The sequence below is a fragment of the Falco cherrug genome, chromosome 9 (assembly GCF_023634085.1).
Source record: "Falco cherrug isolate bFalChe1 chromosome 9, bFalChe1.pri, whole genome shotgun sequence".
In the NCBI taxonomy this organism is placed as follows: domain Eukaryota; kingdom Metazoa; phylum Chordata; class Aves; order Falconiformes; family Falconidae; genus Falco; species Falco cherrug.
Window position 1 is genome coordinate 22,026,616 of NC_073705.1, and position 19,494 is coordinate 22,046,109.

Below are 19,494 nucleotides of genomic sequence, written 5' to 3' on the forward strand. Positions count from 1 at the left end.
GTATAGCACAGTACAGCACAGGAAACAGGTTTATCCCAGAAGATGCTGCAGTGACAGGCTCAAAATAAATGAAAGGACTTCGGGATGTAATAAAAATAAATGAAAGGACTTCAGAATCAAAGCATGATGTAAAATGTTAAAACATTTTCTGTCTCAAGGTCATCCATACAAAACCTATTATGGATTCTGTAATAACAGAAGCAGTCGCTTCATTGAAATTAATTTATTTTGAGAATATCCCTTTTAATCTTCCATGCATTTTTTAGCACAAAAAGTTGGATTTTATCACAACCTCCTTCATAAAACTCAATATTGTACGTCTGGTAATGTGGCTGTTTCAACAATTCCTCACTGGAAATCCCACACTTGTGAAACCTTGGCAACACTGTCAGTAAGTGACCTACACAAAGTTTAATAGAAAAATTTTACTGAATATCCTCTGTTTAATGTAAACAAGGCAGGAGGCAAAACAAGGAGTATATATTTTATATAGTTACACTATTTTACAGGGCACAGAAAGCACTGAGGGTCATGGCTTGAAAACCCTGTATGACACGCAACAGCAGATATGGATTTTCCACGTAGCCTGAAGTCTCCTATATAATCCTTCGATTTTACCTAGCGCTCCGGTTTAGGATTTCTTTTAGCAAGGCAAGTAGCACTAATAAAATACCATCTGTGAAATTACACAGAAGGTTATTGTAGAAATTGCCATACATTTACAAAGCCATTCCATGGTTGCTTGTGCCCTGTGAAATCAAGTGCAACAATCTTTACACTCATTGTAGTGTAAGCAAGCTTGGGATTCTGGTCCTGATATATATATATATGTATATATATACATAAGTGATGTACAACCAGACTCAAGCTGTGTATCGTCACAGCTTTTATATTGCACAGACAAATACAGAGTAAGAATATTACACAGACAGGTTCTGAATACCAGCAATATTACAGTCATATGAGAAACTAAGGAGAAACTTGTTCTACCAGAGCTAGCACATGGCTTATTACAAAATTTTCTATACTGGAGTCTAAATCAAATACATACTATAAATGGAAAAAAAGTAAAAAATGTGTCTATTTACACACATGTGCATCAAGATTAAAATGTGGTTTGGATCTGCTTTTTGAAATAAAAAATTATTCTAGTATTACCTTTCAAGTATTTCAATCTAATACTAGTGGCCGTATTTTCTAAGGTGATAAGCACTTGCATTTCCCACTGACATCTGGAGGATCTGCATATGCTCTGAACTTCAGGCCATATATTTTCTCAGGTGTCCATCTCTGGGTAATAAATAACCACATACAAACACACGCACACAGAAACAAAATGGGCACCTCAATGACATGCATAGATCGGAAAGGTGAAAACATGGACCTGAACTAACTTCTAAGCTTTTTTTTCTCCTTTAAAAAAAGTGCATGAAAAATATCACCACAAAAAATAATTACATGAGTTCCATCTCTTAAGGAAGATTAAATCACTTTTACAAAAATAAAGGTCATTATCATGTATGGTAATTAAGGGTTTGTAGGTAGCACTCACAAGAGCAGTTTAAGCTAAAGCAACTTTAAGGACTGCTTCACTTCCATTAGGATGGATCTACGTCTTATAAATTTATCAACTAAATAACATTCGGTTTGTAAAAACATCATCAATGTTGCTGGAGACCGAACAATTATATCTTTAATTTAAGAGTGCTTATAGTTATATCTACTTATTTTTCTCATGGACAAGCTTGAAGGAACTGTGTTTGCAGCTCGGTATCTGTTTTGCATTAAAATGCCACAGAGGTTGCAGCAATCCTTCCAGAAACTGATTGATGCAATTCCCTACAGTGTAATGAGCTCAGGTATCGTGAAAACAACAACAACAAAGGTGATGTTAATGTTTTCATTTGAGATCAGGCATCTCTTGAATGGCTTTATAAATTGTTATATTACTTGGAATGCTCTTGCAAGTTTTTTTAACATTTCTCTCACTTTCCTATATAGTAGTAGTATGACTTCCAGTTTCCACTGAAATTGGGACATTAGAAGTATTCTGGAACATACATTTTAAAAAATAAATAATGAAAATAGAAAATTTGAGGAAAAAGTAATTAAGCTCAAGCAAAACCAACAAAGACTCAAATTCAGTAAAGCATCAGCGTTTGTGCTCAACAGCTTAACTTTGTTAATGTAAAAGACAGTGATTTTGGAATAAAATTCTTGAAATTAAACTTATGTTTAACTGCTTTGCTGAATTGAGACCTTATTTATAACAAATACATGTATTAAACATCATTCTGCATAGCCATTTTCATGTTCTAAACTATGTGTCAGGTATGTTACATTAACAAAACTTCTAATATGGACTGGCTGCAATATATATCAGAAAAAAATTACTTGCTACTTTCAAGGTATGTTTCTACAAACAAAAATGAAAGAAATGTCATTTTTTTTTTTAAACAGTTTATCGTACTATGCTACTTTGACCTGAAAACACTTTGGGGCTAAATTCGGGGGGGGGGGGGGGGGGGGGGGAGGGGCAAAAAGTGAGTAAGTAAGACATGCTTTTGTTTGCCAGATAAATGCAAGACTTTGTACAAAAGCCTCCCAGTACAGGGAGCTTCTGAATACAGGTTTTACCTGCCAAAATAGCTCCCCAGTTCCAGAACTGCTCTCTCCAGCTGAATCTGTACTGGAAGCTTTTATAGCAGGACCCTCTTCACTGTTGTGACAAGAATAAATTTAGCCCATTAACTGTGACACTGTTCTAATTAACGTGCTAACATAAAAGGCCTCTCGGCATCCAGGTTCCAGAAACTATTAAAAACCAGGACATCAAAGGCATGGATTCGGAGCAGAATCTGATTCTAGGTACAGTCAGGTAAATCCAGAAAAATTCTAGTGACTGAGTAAATTAGTCCGTATTTGCATATGAGCAATCAGATCTGAAATGGGCATTACCTGTGCAAATAGGAAAGACAAATGAAGAAACACAACATAAACACAAGGAGCTAAACTCTACCTTGCCTGCCTATGCTATTATGTTCATAGGAGGGGAAAGAGGTACTACACACCCAGCCGGACAGGGGGACAGGTCTCTCATCCAAGTCACTCAGTGTGACTTGGAGGTTCAAGCACGGCCACCCGAACCTGCCAGTGCGTATGTGGCAGTGAGCAGCAGGGACTGTCTGAAGTGTGGGCTGCCATCGCGCTAGAGAAGTAGAATCAGCATGCTGGAGTAGGGACGGCCCTCTGCTTGCAATGCAAATGCCTGCTCTGGCTGACAGCATTCATATTGAAAAAGATTCAATGAGAGACCTTTCTGCATCCCAGCACTATGGCAAGCAGGTGCAAATTTTGGTCCTATATATGGTATCAATGCTTTAACTGAATTGGCAATCTTTTGCTGGGCACGACTAGGATGGTTAGATAAGCAATAAAAGCATTTCTAAAAATGACAGAAAGTTTATGCTGCCAGTTTTCAAGGCACAAAAGATTCTTAAACCAATTCAGACTAAATACCAATTTAAAAGAAATTAAAAATACTGTTTCAGCAACAACTACTAATGACCTATAATTAACTTTCCTGTAAAGGTGACGACTCAAGCAACTAGAGTTCACATTCAAAAACCTAAAGCAAATCTAGTTACGCAGATGACCTAAAGCAAATCACTTGGAATGACAGAGACAAACATGCTTGAAACATGTATGCTTCAGATATATTTGTTACGGATGTGATGCTGAATGAGGATTAATTCCATTAGTATTGATTTTATACTGATATATCTCTTGGAGGAATCCACTGGGGAATCAAGCTCAGAGTTGTCATTAAGATTCACCAAAACAAAAATGATCCCTCGTTAATATATCTTGCTGTATATGGATTGGTGGATTTTTTTAACCCCTTCATTTTTAATAATATACATTGCAACTATAGTTGTGATTTCCTTTCATATATCCAACTGAAAAGAAAAAGAATTAAGACATTAAAATGTTATAAAATTAACTTGCTTTTAAAAAGTAATAGGGTCATAAAAACCAAAACGGTGCATGTGAGCCCCAGAACATACAAAAGACCCAACTCTCTGAACATTGTCATCATAACAGAATAACCAAGGTCTGACATCTGTGGTTCTTCATGCAGCTTTTGCAGCTCTTTACACAGGGGCTAGAAATGCTATGCATCGGTTTTTCCCCAAATGCCTTCAATCATATTCTAGGTCCATTTCAATCCCTCTCTCTTGCAATGTCAGCATCTGGTGAAAGTAACTTGTCTTCCAACTCTGCCAAATGTCAACTGACGCTTTGCCAGGAGGCACCACCTCTTCCTATCTGGGTGTTGTCAATAGTCTTTTCAACTGAAACGAGCTAGGTGGTTTTACAGCCTGGCTGCTCATCAAGGCTGCTTATGGTGTAGATGAGGCATGATACTTCACAAAAGCAATCGCTGCCAGCTCTTTGCAGAATTCTTCCAGCACAATCACGCCCTCTAGTAACGTCATGTGGTCAATGCTGAGAAAGAAAAAAAAGCAGAGAATCAGGACTGGCGCACACAAAAACCAGCCATGGCTCTCAGAGAATATGCAAAGTTTTTACTCACATGAGTCCTTCTGGCTCCAGGCCCAGCAGGCGTTTTCTGACTAGCAGAAGTTTGGGAGTGAAATCTGGGATGCGCTGTATTCTCACCATGAGGTCCCCGACAACCTGTAAAGCCCAATGCCATCAACGCACAAAGTTAACGCTTCTCCAGAGTGCCTGGCAGCAAGGTTCAATGGCAGCCTTCAGTGCCCATGATACAGACCCACTTCAGCACCCTCACAGGCTCATAACACAATATGCAGAGTAGCTACTCTGTCCCAAAAAGGGGTGAGTGGGTGCAGAAAGTAGAGAGATGCAAAAGGACAGGAACTCTTGAGCTTTACTTGCTGTTGCCACAAATGGCATTACTTATTTTCATTATGCCAATGATTAATTTGTCTCAGTAAATATTGATGCAGGCAAGTGACCAGTAAATTCCTGGGTTTAGGGAAAGCAAAAGGGAGAGAGTGAAGATTATATTTTGAAATGGGGAGAGCTGCTGGGAAGAAGGGAGCTAAGCCCTCTGTTAGTATTGGGCAAGCATCACTAATAGGCTCCTGACCAGCTTAATAACAGCTGGTGCGTGGGGTAGGCGAGGGATCTCTGACTGAGCAGACTGCAGTGTGACAGGCACCCGGCCAGCACTTCTAGGATGCAGGTCTGTCAGGAAGAGATGGAATCAGGAGAGGGAAAGGAGGACTTATGATAAATCCAGGATTTCATTGTCAAGAACAGCCTTCATCAGAAAAAAAACAAGAGGATAAGCGGAGATATTCGTCCAGACACAGGGTATTCAGGAGTGTCCTTTTTGCATCTACACAATGAAACCAAGCAAACAAACAATTTTGAAGACATGAGGACACAGAAATAAACTTTCCATTGTTTTTGGTAGAAAATGTAAAATCTTGATTCAAATCAAGAGTGTAAGTGTCTACTTTCAGTGAGAAGCCATTTGCCAACTTATACTAACCAGCAACCACTACCGCTAACTACAAAGTTACTAAATATATATCCCGGCTGTATAGCCATATGTAAATATTAACTGTGTGTTTACTCACCCTGACAATAACAGAGAAGAGAGATCTGCAGCCAGAAGCTAGGTTTACATAAGGATCCAAAAGGTATTCATGTATATGAGGATGGGGAAACAAGGACAGTTTGGACAACACTGATGTAACTTGTAAATTTACATCATAGGGCTGCAAAAAAAGGAAAACACAGTGCTTAGTTATTTTCATGCTGGCTTCCTTTCATCCAGTGCTACTAGGTTTAACTACTAGAACCTTATATACAGTGTTATGAATAAATAAAGATAAAAAATCAGATTAAAAAACAGGAACAAAACCTCTGCTTTCCACAACAGAAGCGATGTGAACATGACAGTGAGGTACTAGATGTTATTGTCTGTATAACTGGTACAACCACTTGAAACTTTTGCAGACTTGTTTATCGTAGGGTAAGCCCTCTTCCTGTAGAACATCTCTTCAGCTCAGTAGCTAAACAAATAGCAGAGAATCAGCCTAGATTAAACATCTGCTTGCTTCTGGAAAACTGTAAAGTGTATGTGTTCGGGAAACTGAGAGAGACAAATCCACGTTTACAGCTAAGATAGTATTTCCCATCTTCTACTTTCTTTTTTCTTGGAAAGAACCATTGCAGAAGGCCTGGTCATCCTGTGGCAGCACTCTACAGGAGATGAGACAGTCCTAGGCTGGGAAAGCAGCATGAAATTCTGAGTTGCTTCCTTACCTCTTTTCCCCAAATCAACCAAATGGGAGAGGCAACACTGGCCGATGCTAGAAGATGCTAATCAGGCATAAGGAAAAAATTGCACCTAACTTTCTAGGAAAAAAATCGTGCCTAGCTTAAAGGATTTTACCATACCAGTGAGAAACTCATTTCCATAAAAGCAAGTATTTTCACCATAGCTTCTTTATGTTCCAAGCGCTTTTCTTCCCATCTTTGATTTTCTCATCACAGTGAAAACAAGCTGACATTTTACTTCAGCCCAAAATTTGCAAACCTGTGGAACTTTCTTCCATCTACTCAGTGGTGGAACAGACTATGTTGACAAGAGATGGACAGACATTCCCTTGGTACACCCCTATGCCAGTCTGAAGATGTTACCAACACTCAGATGGTTTAAGTTAACCTTGTTGATTTTAACCTGAAGTGGATTACAGGGCCCTCATTCAGTCTCTTTGACTGCACATTGGCAGTAACATCCTCAGCGGCACAATCACAGCTAGAAGAGCATGATTTCATGGCCTCAAATTATCATCTTGATGCTCTCAAGTTAGCATCCCACTGAAGCATCAGAGAACAGATTCTTCCCTTTTCCAGACTGTAAGATTTAGAAGAATTCATCTTTAGATTAAGACAGATTATTTAGGTACATCTACATGTCTAAATTGCGTTAGCCTACTCAACAGAGATCTGACGCTTGATATACTTGTCTACACACAAATACCTCGTGGCATCTCAGATGCTCAAGAGTATCTGCTTGTCTCTTGATGGTTCCACAGAATGAACCCTGCAAGATCTGTGTTGTAACCACAAGCTTGTGGGAATATCTTAGGCGTCACAAAAACGGCAACAGATACCCCAGTTCACGCACCTGAGTCAAGCTTTCAGTCAACACAGTCAGGGAAGCTGAGATGGTGATTCACTTCACACTAAAAGAGACACCTACTTGCTTTTCAGTCTAACAGCTTCAGAGACTACCAGGGCTGTTCTGACTAAATTTCCACTGACTAGATATGGACACCTAATTAATATTTAGGCACCTTATTCCTGAATTCATTACCACATACTGTTGTATTGCAAAGAGAGTTGTCATGGATCTTTTGAAGTGAAAGCACACACTTCTCCCAGTCAGTGGCAGTTATTTCTGTACTTGATATTCCAGTAATAGATTCATCCCAACCTTCTAACAAATGAAGGTTTCAGAGCCCGGACCAGAAATGTTATAGGTAAAAGAGACCACTACATTTTAAGTTATTGTGGAAAAGTTACTCTGCAGACAAAGACACAAACTCCTTCCGTAAATCCATTCCACTGCCTACCCAGCTGAACTGTAGGAGAAGGTCTTTAGAGCTGTCTGAGTCAGTCAGTTCATTAGGAAGCTTTGAAGCCATGAGCATTATCTGGTGTTCACAAGAAGAGAAGGAAACAAAGTAGTAACACGTGCTGAATTGTTCAGACAGATTGCTGTTGCAATTTGAACTAATTAAGAGCATTAAGGAAACCTGCTTCTTCACACAGAGCTTTTATTTCTGTCCATATGTCAGCAGACTCAGTAAGACAGCCATATATCAGATAGATTAAAACCAGCAAAATTTGTGGTTGAGGGAAGTCTTACAAAATCCTTAGGAGCCAGTTCCACAGAAATGTATCGTATTAACAGGAGGAAGAAGGTACTGTCCAGCAGATGAGGTATCGGATTTGAACTGCCTTGAAACAAGTTATTTCACCTGTGTGCCTCAGCCATCTTCTGTCAGAAACTAGGTTAATGATACCTACCACCTCTGCAAAGTGTTCTGATATCCACTGAGAAAAACACAAGAACTACCTATAGTATTGTGACAAAGCAAAAAAGACATTGATCACAATCTGTACATAGTACTGCGTACCCACTAAAGGCTTTTCAATATTTTTTACTTTGTTTGGACATTAGCACCCGTTATGTCAAAGCTGTCATTGATAGGACCCAGGTTTTGTTTTGGTTTTGTTCGTTTTTATTCTATGGGATTTATGTTTTTCACTGTGAATAACCCCTAGGAATTTCAGTTTGTTTTCTTAGGACAGGGTTTTAATATGATATAACAAGAATTCACCTGTTCTGTCTGATGCAGGCAGTTGATATCACAGATCATACCATTTTACTTGACTAACTCAAATGTGTGCCATGCTGACAGGTAGTATATCAAACTGGGCACCATGCTTCCATGCCAGATGCTACTTTTGTTGTAATTGTACATATCTGACACCCAGGTGTTTCTCGGGGGATGCAACCTGGGCTCTTTACTTTTTATAATTTAGGTGTCATGGCTGAGACAAGTTTTTGTTATCCATGAGGCTCGTTTTTCCTAAGAGATGATGAAGCCCAGTTTTCCTCATGATTCCAGTCTATAACCATATCAACTAGTGAAGTGTGTGGAGTATGTTGACTGGAAGCAAAACCCTGAGAATACACAATATAGCAATGGAAGTATTTGGCTTTCTTTTCTGACTTCTGAATGATATAAGTTGGTATTCTCAAACATCCTTCTCCCCTGAACGCTCACAGAGCTCACCTAGAGGTTACTGCTGGCTTCCTGACATGTTTCCTACACATTTATATGTTCAAATGGCTCTTGTCCTGCTTATGACCAAGAAATCTGGCACTACCACAGCTAACTTTATTCTGTAGATAGCTCCACATGCAAACCAGAAAAGAATTGTACAGACTTCCAAAACTATTACTACTACATTTGTAGCAAGTCCAGCTAGTATTACAAGGCTAATCTAGACTTTCAGGGTTCTTTTTCAGAACAAGGAGCCAATCAGATCATATTCCACTTTTTTGCCCTTGGCAGCTATATTTTTATTATTTGAAAATAATAGAACAGGAAAAAAAAAAGTATTTTTGCATTTGGATCCACTTCCATCCATTGCAGATGGAAAACGATACCTTCTAGAAACTTTCCATGCACTGATAACAGCTTTTTCTAACTGGGAAAAAATGGGCGAAAGGTTGTATCACTTACAGTGATACAGTAAGTTCTTTTCATCTTACACAGTGACATAAACTGCTTTCTGAACAAGATTTCAGGTTGAATTTCACTGAAATGTGGCAGAAAGGAGCTGTACTGTATTTTATTTACTGAAAAATGTACGTGCTTTCTAAGCATAAATGCTAGAAAATGAAAACAGAACCAGTGCTGCTAGTTGCAAATGATTCCTAACATATTATCTTATTCTCATCTTTTATCTTAAGGATATTCTGTCCTTACTCATCAATTTAAATGGTAATTCTGGTCAAAAGAATATTTGGTACACAAAAATGTGGCTAATGAAGATAAGAGAGATTTTGTTAAATTGATCACTCTGACACCCTGCAATCTACCTGCACCAAGGACATGGGACATTAAACAATAATATGATGCTACAATAGACATCTGAGTGATGGGAATCCACAGGACCTTAGGAAGATTAGCCCTCTAGTAGTGATGAAAGTATCAGAAATGGAATTAATAACTTGCTTTTCCTTACCTGATCAAGAATCCTGCCCATTCTTTCAAAAAGGACTTTCAAGAAGTGTCCTTCAAAAAACGATGCTTCTAAATTGCACTTTTCCAAAGATCTGGGAGATCCAGGCCACTCCCACCGTAAACAGATGACACAGTAATCCCGGAACTAGAAAAAAATAGTGAGGAAGACAGAATTAAACCTCTGTGGAATCCATTTTATTTCATTTCAATAGTTCATACACCTTAAAACCACAATCTGTAGCTAAATGATAAATCTAAGCTCCAAAAGAACAGTCATTCTAAAAACTACCAGTTTCTATGCAGGCACCTCATTTTCTTCTTGACATTCACACCATTAGGGTAGTTTCAGAAACAATGAGTGGAGAACAGAGCTCCCAAAAAGCAGCTGGAGCCAAAACACACAGCAAAGCACCTTGATTAGGGTTCTTCTGAAGCAGGAATCGCTTTTGTATACATTCTTGTTGACAGTAGTTACCACACTTTCACTGTATTATGTGTTTATCTTGCTACCCAACCTATATTGCTCCCTAATTCCCAGGACAGGAAAGGCACGTGTATATGCAGGAGATCCAAATGGAAAGTACTTCAGGGCTTCCTCTTCCCTCTCTGTTTCTTGTCACCCACACAGCCTTTCTCAACCTCTGCCTCTGATTTGCTGTGGGCTACCTGATGTCTCACTTTCAAGGAATTATACCTTGAAAGGAACACAGTTTATAGCAGTGAAAAGAAGGAACACAGGAATAAACAGTAGCAAAAGAGAGACAAAACAGATTCAGAAATTCTTCACTGCATGTAGCGTACCTATTTGTGCAGGCTTCCAGGAATAGAAATATGGAAGCAGAACAGCTATTTGGATGTAATAACAGCAACAGGCAGGGCTATTCTTAGGGGGGAAATATTTTAAGAGTAGCCATATCATTGTCAGGAAGTGACAGAAAGCAATTCTGTTCTCTAATAACTCCCAGAATACTCTTTTTCCCAAGGCATGAAAGAAATACAAAGATGATATGTGTTTTCTGGCATCCAAGAATAGAACATAGGGGAATTTACCATCAACCCTTGTTTCCATATTCTCTATTTTCTATTCCCTTTCTTTTCAGGACAGACTACAGATAAAACAATATAATAAATACAGAAAACCAAGCTTCTCACCTTAAACTGCTGATATCACAATTCAGAGGTTATGGAATTTTTGAAGTACCTACTAATTATAGCACTCTCAGTTACTCTACTGCTTTGCGTAAGTTTTTCTATTCTAGAAGATTCATAGGGCTTCAATAAGAAAGTTGCAAATAAACAGCGATCGTCCTCTGACCAAGGAAACGTTGGATTATGCTTGTAAAAACAAAACCCTCATTTATTTCAAAACAGTAAATCATACAGCTTTCCCTATCTACTAAACCTCCCGACTTTAAACCTGAAAGCCTTAGGCTGTGCATTCCCTGTGACAAGCTTTTATTTTTAATGTCCCAGATTGCATAACTCCTATGCAGCATTTTAATTTCCCTTCAGTCCTTTCAAACAGCTTGGCAGGCAATTCTCCAAGAGAATGCAGATAAATGCAAAAAGCAAATTAAGAATCTATCTGCAGTTCAGATTTTCTCTCAGTGTATTTGCTATATGAATATTAATGCTTTAATGTCATCCATTATTCCCACTAGAGTAATACAAGGTGGATTCAACATCAAAAGATCTGCAAAGGTAAGTTTTCATCAGAAAATAAAAATGCAATTTCCCCATCTTCCTTTACCAAAAGATGCATTTAGTAGGACTATTTATACAACCATATGTATATTCTCATAAGCATTTAAATTCTCAAGACTAAGGAAGACTTCACTGACTTACTTGTCGATGGGCATCTCTGAGGTAAGTATCATAACCTGTACCCTCCACATGGTATGATGACTTAGCTTCATCAGGTACAAGACAGAGAAAACTAAAGAGAGGAAAAGTACATTAATGGGTACCTACAATCCACAGAGCACCAGATCAATACTTTCTCATCATCTGTTACAGTGTACACGATACTGAATTGTCTGGCCAATTAATGCACAGATTCTACCATAACTTTTTGTGAAAAACAGAGAATACAAAATCTATTTAAGCACATCAGCTCAAACTACTGTCAGCAATAACAAGATTTATACTTCAGAACTTTTGTATCTAGCACTAGAGGTAAAAACCTCAGTTGAAGTATTTTCTGAGAATTAGCAGACAGAACAGAGATGAAAAGAAATATTCATAACCAGGTCAAGTATTTGCTAAAGGACAGACTCCATCTTGCTAGAACATAAATGAGCCAAAAGAGAAGGAGAGTTACAGTTAAAATTCTTCTTAACTTACTGCATAGAAAGTTTTCTTTACCATAGTTTGCTGTGGTAAAAAGTGAACATCTAAGAACACAGAGAAATATTTGCATATATGTTTCCGTTATAAATATCACTGCCTTTGCCAGGCATACAGTGCAAATACTGTATGTCCTTATTACTTCACCAATACCTGATCTAAAAAGCATCAGGAAATGCTGAAATTTATTAGAGGAGAATTGTCTTTAAAAAATAAAGAAAAGCCCTAAAATTTCTGGACAGCAAAATAAAAGTCAGTATTCGGACCCTGTTTTCAAATTTCAGCTTTCTTCATACCCCAAGAACTGCTGAAGGGTCCTGTAAAATTTAAATGCAGAAGTAGATAGTGGCTGACTTTTTGTATGGAATTCATCTTATCTGAAAAAATACATATTTGCCAAACACTGCAAATCCTGAAAAAACTTTAATCACTGATGGAGATTACATGAGGGGAATTTAGGAGAGTGTTCTTTGTGTCTTTACTCCAAACCAAGTCCACCATGAACTATATTTAGCAGTACTGGGGGAAAGAGGGCAAGAAGTGACTATGCCATTCTATGCTGACTGTCCTTGGGCTGTTTGCTTCCTTTGGCTAACACCTTTGTTTATTTCTGGGTAAGCAGGTAGGTCAGCACTGAAATACCAGTGCTGCTTTGCTACTGTGCATTAACAGAGCAAACAGCACTTGTCCTAATATTAGTTGCTAAGAGAATTACCATCGCTAAGTTGCTTAGGGTAGAGCCTGTCCTCTTTGTGATATCCAATTTGCAGTACATCTAACACGCACAAAGGTACGTTACAGGTGACAGAGCTGCCACTTGATTTTCAGGGAACAGAAGGTTATCTCTAATGTGACAATTATTCACTTTTATATATATTTTTAAGGAATTTAAGGAAGCTTGAGGATTTTTTTCCCCTAAAACATTTATGGCAAGACTCCCTAGACTTCTCCAGAAAGGTCAAGTCCTGTAACAGCGGTGTAAGTATAGCAAATATTTTTGAGAAAATAAAGTTTTATAACCAATGAGGCTGTCATCATGAAGTCTGAGTATTCAACTAGACTATTAGCTGTAAAGTTCTTCTATTTTTCTCATTTATGTTGAATTATTTTCACTTATTGTAAGCTCTAATCTTTCAGGAGTAGCTTTCTGATAAAATGCTGCATAATTTCCTTCTGTGGAGTCATTTTACCAGCTGGCACAGAATAACATCCATTACAGAGTACATTTAATTTGCACAGTGTGTGCAGACACCCACACATTCAGAGATTTCTTTAAGTGTTTGTTTCAACTTACCTATTTACAATTTTATGAACTTCAGTCTTCCCATCATTTTTTGGATGTTCTGGACTGACAGGTGGAGAAGCACTGAGCCACTCTTGAGTTGACAATGTGTTATCTGGAGACAGGTCAGTAAATAATGGATCTTCCTCTAGGTCTCTGTGAGATCATATTAGACAAAAACATAATCATGCACAGAACGTTATGGAAGGCAGGAGAATCTCTGGGTCAAAAGGCATGCTTTTCTATTTTTTCTTCTCTGAACAGCTAGGAAGTTTTCCGGAAGACTATCATATGCACATCTCTTTACCTAATTAATATGTAGAAATACCAAGAAACTTTGTTTTGAAGAAAAATCATTAACTTCTTGACTTGAACAACAGAACAAACATTTTTGACTCGTACAAAACCACTGCATTAAATGATCTACTTGAACTTTTTAGCCACATTTCTTTGCATGAGAGCTATACTCCATGAAATCATTAGATCATTTTAGATGACTGAAAAATATCTCAATTAAGATGCCTAAAATAGCTGGTGTGACTAGTCCTTACCTGTCCATCAGTAGAAAAAGGCATTACAAGAGTTATGTAGGGTATTTAAAAGGATTTTATGTAAAGTGTCCCAGAAAAGTTCTTCCATCAAAAAATAATTCAAGAACATAACTGTAAGCAAAGCACCAAAGTGACTGACTTCAAGAATAATCTCACTGAAAACAATACAAATATGCATAGACTTAAGCTAGGTAGATGTGTAAGTAAATTGATATATGAAGACCTTTGAGTGCCTACTGTTCTGGAAAGAGGCTTTCGATAATTTTAGCTTTTCTTATACTGTTCCAAAAATATCCATAAATTGCTGATAGAAAAATTTCTACATAATTTTACCAATATGGATTAATACACAGAGCACTGAAAGTGCTATCTACACTCACTTTTCTTTCAATTGCTGAAAAAAACCATGTTGTCCTAAAATTAGGATCCAAGTCAGATGTTGTGAAAACTTCCCTTAAAACAGAAACTTACACTGCTCCTGCAATCTGTCCATTCTCTACCACATCTTTGTCTTCTTGACAGAGAGGCTTGTATTCCATATAGTTTCTTTCTTCTAAATTTCTCAGAACCAAATTATAAAGAATGTGTTCATTGGGTTTTTGCAAAAGGTGCTCAAACATCCGTAAAGTCATTATGCTGATCTGCAACATAAAAAGTAAACATTCAATAAACTGACGCTCCACTGCCTTATGCTTTTTGCCTTATATCTGGTTTGTACATCCTAGAATACTGCAATTACTTATTTACATTATGGAAGGAAGCAAAAAACCTAAGAAAAATTAGGAAATTATTATGTTGAATGTGGTATAAACATGGATGAAGAGTTCACACACATACACATCAGTATGTGGATGTATTTTTTTCCTGTAGAGCAAAAACTGTTCTAAAATCTGCCAAAATAACAATACAAAGAGTATTCAGATGCTTAGCTTGCAAAGATGAACAAATTTATACGGATAACTCATTCTGACAGAGTGGGCAGGTAAGCATACTGAAAAAAATGGGTATGTGAAGGCATAGACCTGTATTTCAGGCAAGCTTGGGTTTTATTTGAAAAAGTAGAGGGTAGAGGTTGTTTCATGGAAAAAATGAAACAAGAAGCTCCTGTAGATGAATTTTACTGAAGTAAATTATTTTAACAAAGTTTAGTGTGTGTAAAGTGCTTAAAGTTATTATATCATCTTTTAATTGGTGATGTCTATAGTCTCTGACCACACTTCATATACAAAATAAGTTTTTAACTATACCTTATGTGGTAACATGACAGAATTGACACAACATGGAAAATCACAGCAATGCAACATGTAACAAAGCATGAATTAAAATACAATTACAGAAACTGATTTTGCCCTATCTTACAAATGAGCAAGCCTAACCAGATATGCACAGGGAGCAAACAAATTCAGCAAAGGATCTTTATTAATGGGAACAATGTGATAGCTGGAGAAAACAGCTTGACTTTAACTTTCTAAGGATTTTTTAGGGTTGGCAGTCAAAATTTTTTCCTTGGCAAAAAAACATTAGCTGACACAAATATGAAAAGGCCTCACAATGATGTTTTTACAGACTCTACCCAAGACAGAACTGGACAGCAGACATTATGATATCATTATCACTTCTCACCTCATCAGAAATATGATCACAGTGTTCGATTAACCTGTGTCGCAATGGATGTCTGTTGATGTCTGTCAAAGTCTCTGGTTCTCTCTGTTCTCCAAGTATAAAATAAACTATTTCTTGCAGCAGGACATCTGAAGTCACTTGACGAACAATGCGATGCAATAGTGCAGTTGATGTGAGGATTCCGATCTCTGAACTGAACAAAAACTTTCATGTCAGATATGTAGTGGATTTCAGCTGAAAAAAACCCAGCTTGATTCAGATTCTGTTCTGATGTGTCTTGTAAGATGCTACTCACGTTTGCATCAGCTGGGGTTCCATAACATCAATGAAAAATCGTTCCCGCACAGCTTTTGCCATAGCAACAGCAGCAGTCTGAAACAAAAGTACAAAATGGTATGTCTCAAACTCAAAAGCTAAGAATCAACTAGAAGTACTTATTTGCTGAATATATTTGTATAATCTGTAAACATTTCAAACCTTTTGTGCTTCTTTGATGAGTTGATCACAGTAGTCAAACCATGAAAGAAATGAAATCAGCGCTCTTTTCCCTGGAAAAGCAGATGCATCTTCTTTGTGGCTATAGGAATCCAAACTAAAGCACACAGGGAAAAATACTTATTTAGTCTACAAGTAATTGAAGAATCTTGGATTTCATTCTTATTGAACTTAACAGAATAATTAATGATCTACTTGCAAGAAAGTGAACATTAAAATAGCTTTTCTGCTGGTCTCTACTGATCTGGCAGTGCCATCATCACACAGGTTTTCAGTGGCATGCTAAAAGATACATAGTATGTACAACAGAAGAACTCTGGTTAAGTATTTCTTGAGTCAGAAGGGAAAACTGATCACCTAGTCTGTTCTCCCAGGAAACACAGACCACAGAAACGGAATCAATAACTGCTTTAGTCAAAGAACCATAAAATGAAGGCAATTGTTCTTCACTACTCTTTAAGCAACCTCAATCAAGTACATGGGAACCACACAGTGTATACCTGAACTAAATTATATCTTTCATAAAAAACCCCATGTATCTCAATTTAAAGACTCTAAGGAATAAGAAATTCACCATTTCCTCTGGTAAAGCAGTCCAATAATGATTTATTCCACTATTCAAAGTTGTGGGTTTTTCCCTTCTAATTTCAAAGTCCAACCATCAAAAATTTTGGTAAGTATTCTGCAAATACCTACTTTTTGTCCCAGTACTAATAGATCACAAGCAGTTCATAATAATGAAGACAGAGTTGGGAAAAAAAATGTTTTGAGAATCTAACATGCAAGCCGTTAGGACAACAAGCATGCATGTTTTGTTTCATGCCGATGAGTTATGCAGTAACTCTTTCCTTCTTCTTTTTTACTGCAAAAATTTTGCAACAACAGCCTGTAATCAAATACACCCTTTCTGCCCCCTGCAGCAGCTTACAGTACTCACTGTGTACTGTGAAAAGTTTATTGCCTAAATCCTTGACATCTGAACAAGAAAATAATCTGTACCTAATGCTACAGCTACACCACCACAAACCGCTAACATAACTCTGTGGAAAAACTTGCCCCCTGCGGAATCTCTGCAAGGGGGTGGCAGCCAAACCTGGCCCCATGTCAGAGATCACACGTACATTGGACGCTCACAGTTGTACCACCATGCTGCAGCTGACATCTCAGCTCAGCTCTTGAGACATTAGCATGGGGGCGTGAATATTTTATACATCTTATCTACCTATAGAAAATTAATTTCAAGGAGGGTTGTAAAGTCACCTTGCGTATTAAAAAAAAATATAGAATTCTTACCCCCAGTTAATTGCCTCCACTGTTTCAATGTCTAAGGGATCCAGTGACTGAGGCAGGGCTTTGTAGAGGGTAGCCAGCCTGTCTGTCAACAATTCACATAAACAAGTGCTTTGAGTCAGGCACTTGGCAGCTGCTGGTTCTGGCAAACTCACCAAAAGCATGAGGCCTTCACAGGCCTTCACTGCTATCCGGCCGTCCTGGCAGAAGGGCATGGAAGAATTAATCAGAGGGTAAATGAAGCTCACTTGAAATCAAGAAGTAAACACTGCCCAGATAAAACCTCCCCATTCCCCCACAGCGAGTGAATGCATTTATTTTTGTTTTCAGTCATTAAAGCCTAACTGTAGTGAATTTGGATGGTACAAAATAAAGAATCTCACCTGAAATCATGTCAAATACTAAGAGCGCAACTGCAACTAGATAATGTAAACTATCACTTAACAAGAACGACATGAGGTACCTCAGTAGATTTGGTTGTCTACAGCGCTGCTGTAGCAATTACAGGCTTACCAACCCACCTCCAAGTTATCTGAAAGAATCCAAGTATGAATTCGAGGGTGCAGCCAGGCAAGATGTACAGCAGTTGCTTTTAAAAGAAATCAAACCTGTAGAGATAGCCCAGTGCCTTTACAAAATAAGTGGGCTTGGTTAAATCAGTACAATTGAAAGTAAGTTTCTCAAATATTCCCTTGTGGTATATTTAACCTAACGGTAATTCTATGCAGATTGTCTGTGAAACATGCAGCATCCTATACAAATTGCTCAAAACCCACATTACCATCAACAAACTTAATATTAATTCTTTGAAAAAATATTTTCACTTTAATCTGATCTGGCAAAGAAAATTGCCAATTTACAAAAGCTGCCAGCAAAACAAACCTCATTTTACTTTTTATAGTTAAAATACAGTGCCTCCCTCTGCCCACTTCACACAGCATCCAAACTATTTCATTTTATCACACTAAACGGAACAAAAAAACCAACTCACGGGGCTTTTAGTGAGGTTTAGTAGAGAATTCACTAAATTATAGTCTTGATTTGGACGAACAGTGGAGGACTCAGGTGATGTGACATTTAGTTCATCCAGACTGAAAGAGAGATCATTCGCCTGTTGCGGGAGGTCATCGTCCTTCTCCATTTGCTCCGCTTCGGCAGCACTAGCTAACTCTTCAGGCTGAATGGGCTGTCCTGTGTCTGTTGTCAAAGAGTCTTGGCCTTTTATCGTGTCTTCTGTGATTACACTTGCTGATCCTTTGGAAGCCATTGCTTTTAACTTACTCTGCAAAGCATTTTTTGGAATTACACAGTTGAAATTACTGTTCATCCTGAAGCAGAAATTCTGTAAAAGCTAATTTTTTACATTAGTATTTGAAGTAGTTCTCTACAAGGCTAGATACAGTAGCCATGTAGAATGTAATGGGTTGCAAGAGTGTGGGAGCTTTTAAACCTAGAACATTTTTTAATCTGCTTAAATTTCTTTTAAGCCCTGTACCATTTTGCTTCAAGGCTGAATATGCCATTTACAAAGAGATGGCATCTTTTTCTCTCCACCACTGAAGGCACATACTCACTTGATTTGCCCACTATTTCATAGAAATTTTTCATGTATCTTATGAATGCACTCTTAGACCTTAGCACATACTATAAAATATCCCTCTCTAGGTCAAGACCTCACATTCGTCTAATGTCTGAAATCACTACTTCCAGTTGGAGTCACACAATTAAACTCATTCTAAACTTCTTGAGATTTTATCTTCAACAGGAAAGGGAAAAAAATTTCTTTTATGACAGCACAGTACTCTCAAGCTGTGTTTCTCATGAGGAAAAAGTCGAGCAGACTGAATGGACAGAAGATACTAGAAGTTAGCATTGGGCACTGGATACTGTAACAGATCACAGAGAACCTTCTCAGAAGCTACAAAGCTCTACTTAGCCTGAAAGAAAGCAACCCATCTGCCTCCAAAACATAAAAAGACGTTTAAATCTGTGCTCTGTGATACCAAGAAGAAACTCACAGCAAGACAAAAATCCAGTGTTCTTCTGGCATAAGCACAGGTAAATAATACTTTATTAGAAC

General features: G+C 37.8%; 1 protein-coding gene across 1 annotated transcript in view; it reads right to left on the minus strand.

Moving 5' to 3' along the window:
* Positions 1–208: 208 nt before the first annotated feature.
* FHIP2A (FHF complex subunit HOOK interacting protein 2A) overlaps positions 209–19,494 on the minus strand; it is a 36,011-nt gene continuing 16,725 nt past the window's right edge. The window contains exons 6-17 of the mRNA XM_055719856.1: positions 18,406–18,696; positions 17,418–17,614; positions 16,107–16,221; positions 15,925–16,001; positions 15,630–15,822; positions 14,478–14,647; positions 13,468–13,611; positions 11,673–11,763; positions 9,829–9,972; positions 5,634–5,774; positions 4,598–4,701; positions 209–4,509 (exon numbers count right to left, since the gene is read on the minus strand). Of these exons, the coding sequence (XP_055575831.1) occupies positions 4,404–4,509; positions 4,598–4,701; positions 5,634–5,774; positions 9,829–9,972; positions 11,673–11,763; positions 13,468–13,611; positions 14,478–14,647; positions 15,630–15,822; positions 15,925–16,001; positions 16,107–16,221; positions 17,418–17,614; positions 18,406–18,696 (1,773 nt within the window). The 3' untranslated portion in view covers positions 209–4,403. The remainder of the gene's footprint in view (positions 4,510–4,597; positions 4,702–5,633; positions 5,775–9,828; positions 9,973–11,672; positions 11,764–13,467; positions 13,612–14,477; positions 14,648–15,629; positions 15,823–15,924; positions 16,002–16,106; positions 16,222–17,417; positions 17,615–18,405; positions 18,697–19,494) is intronic.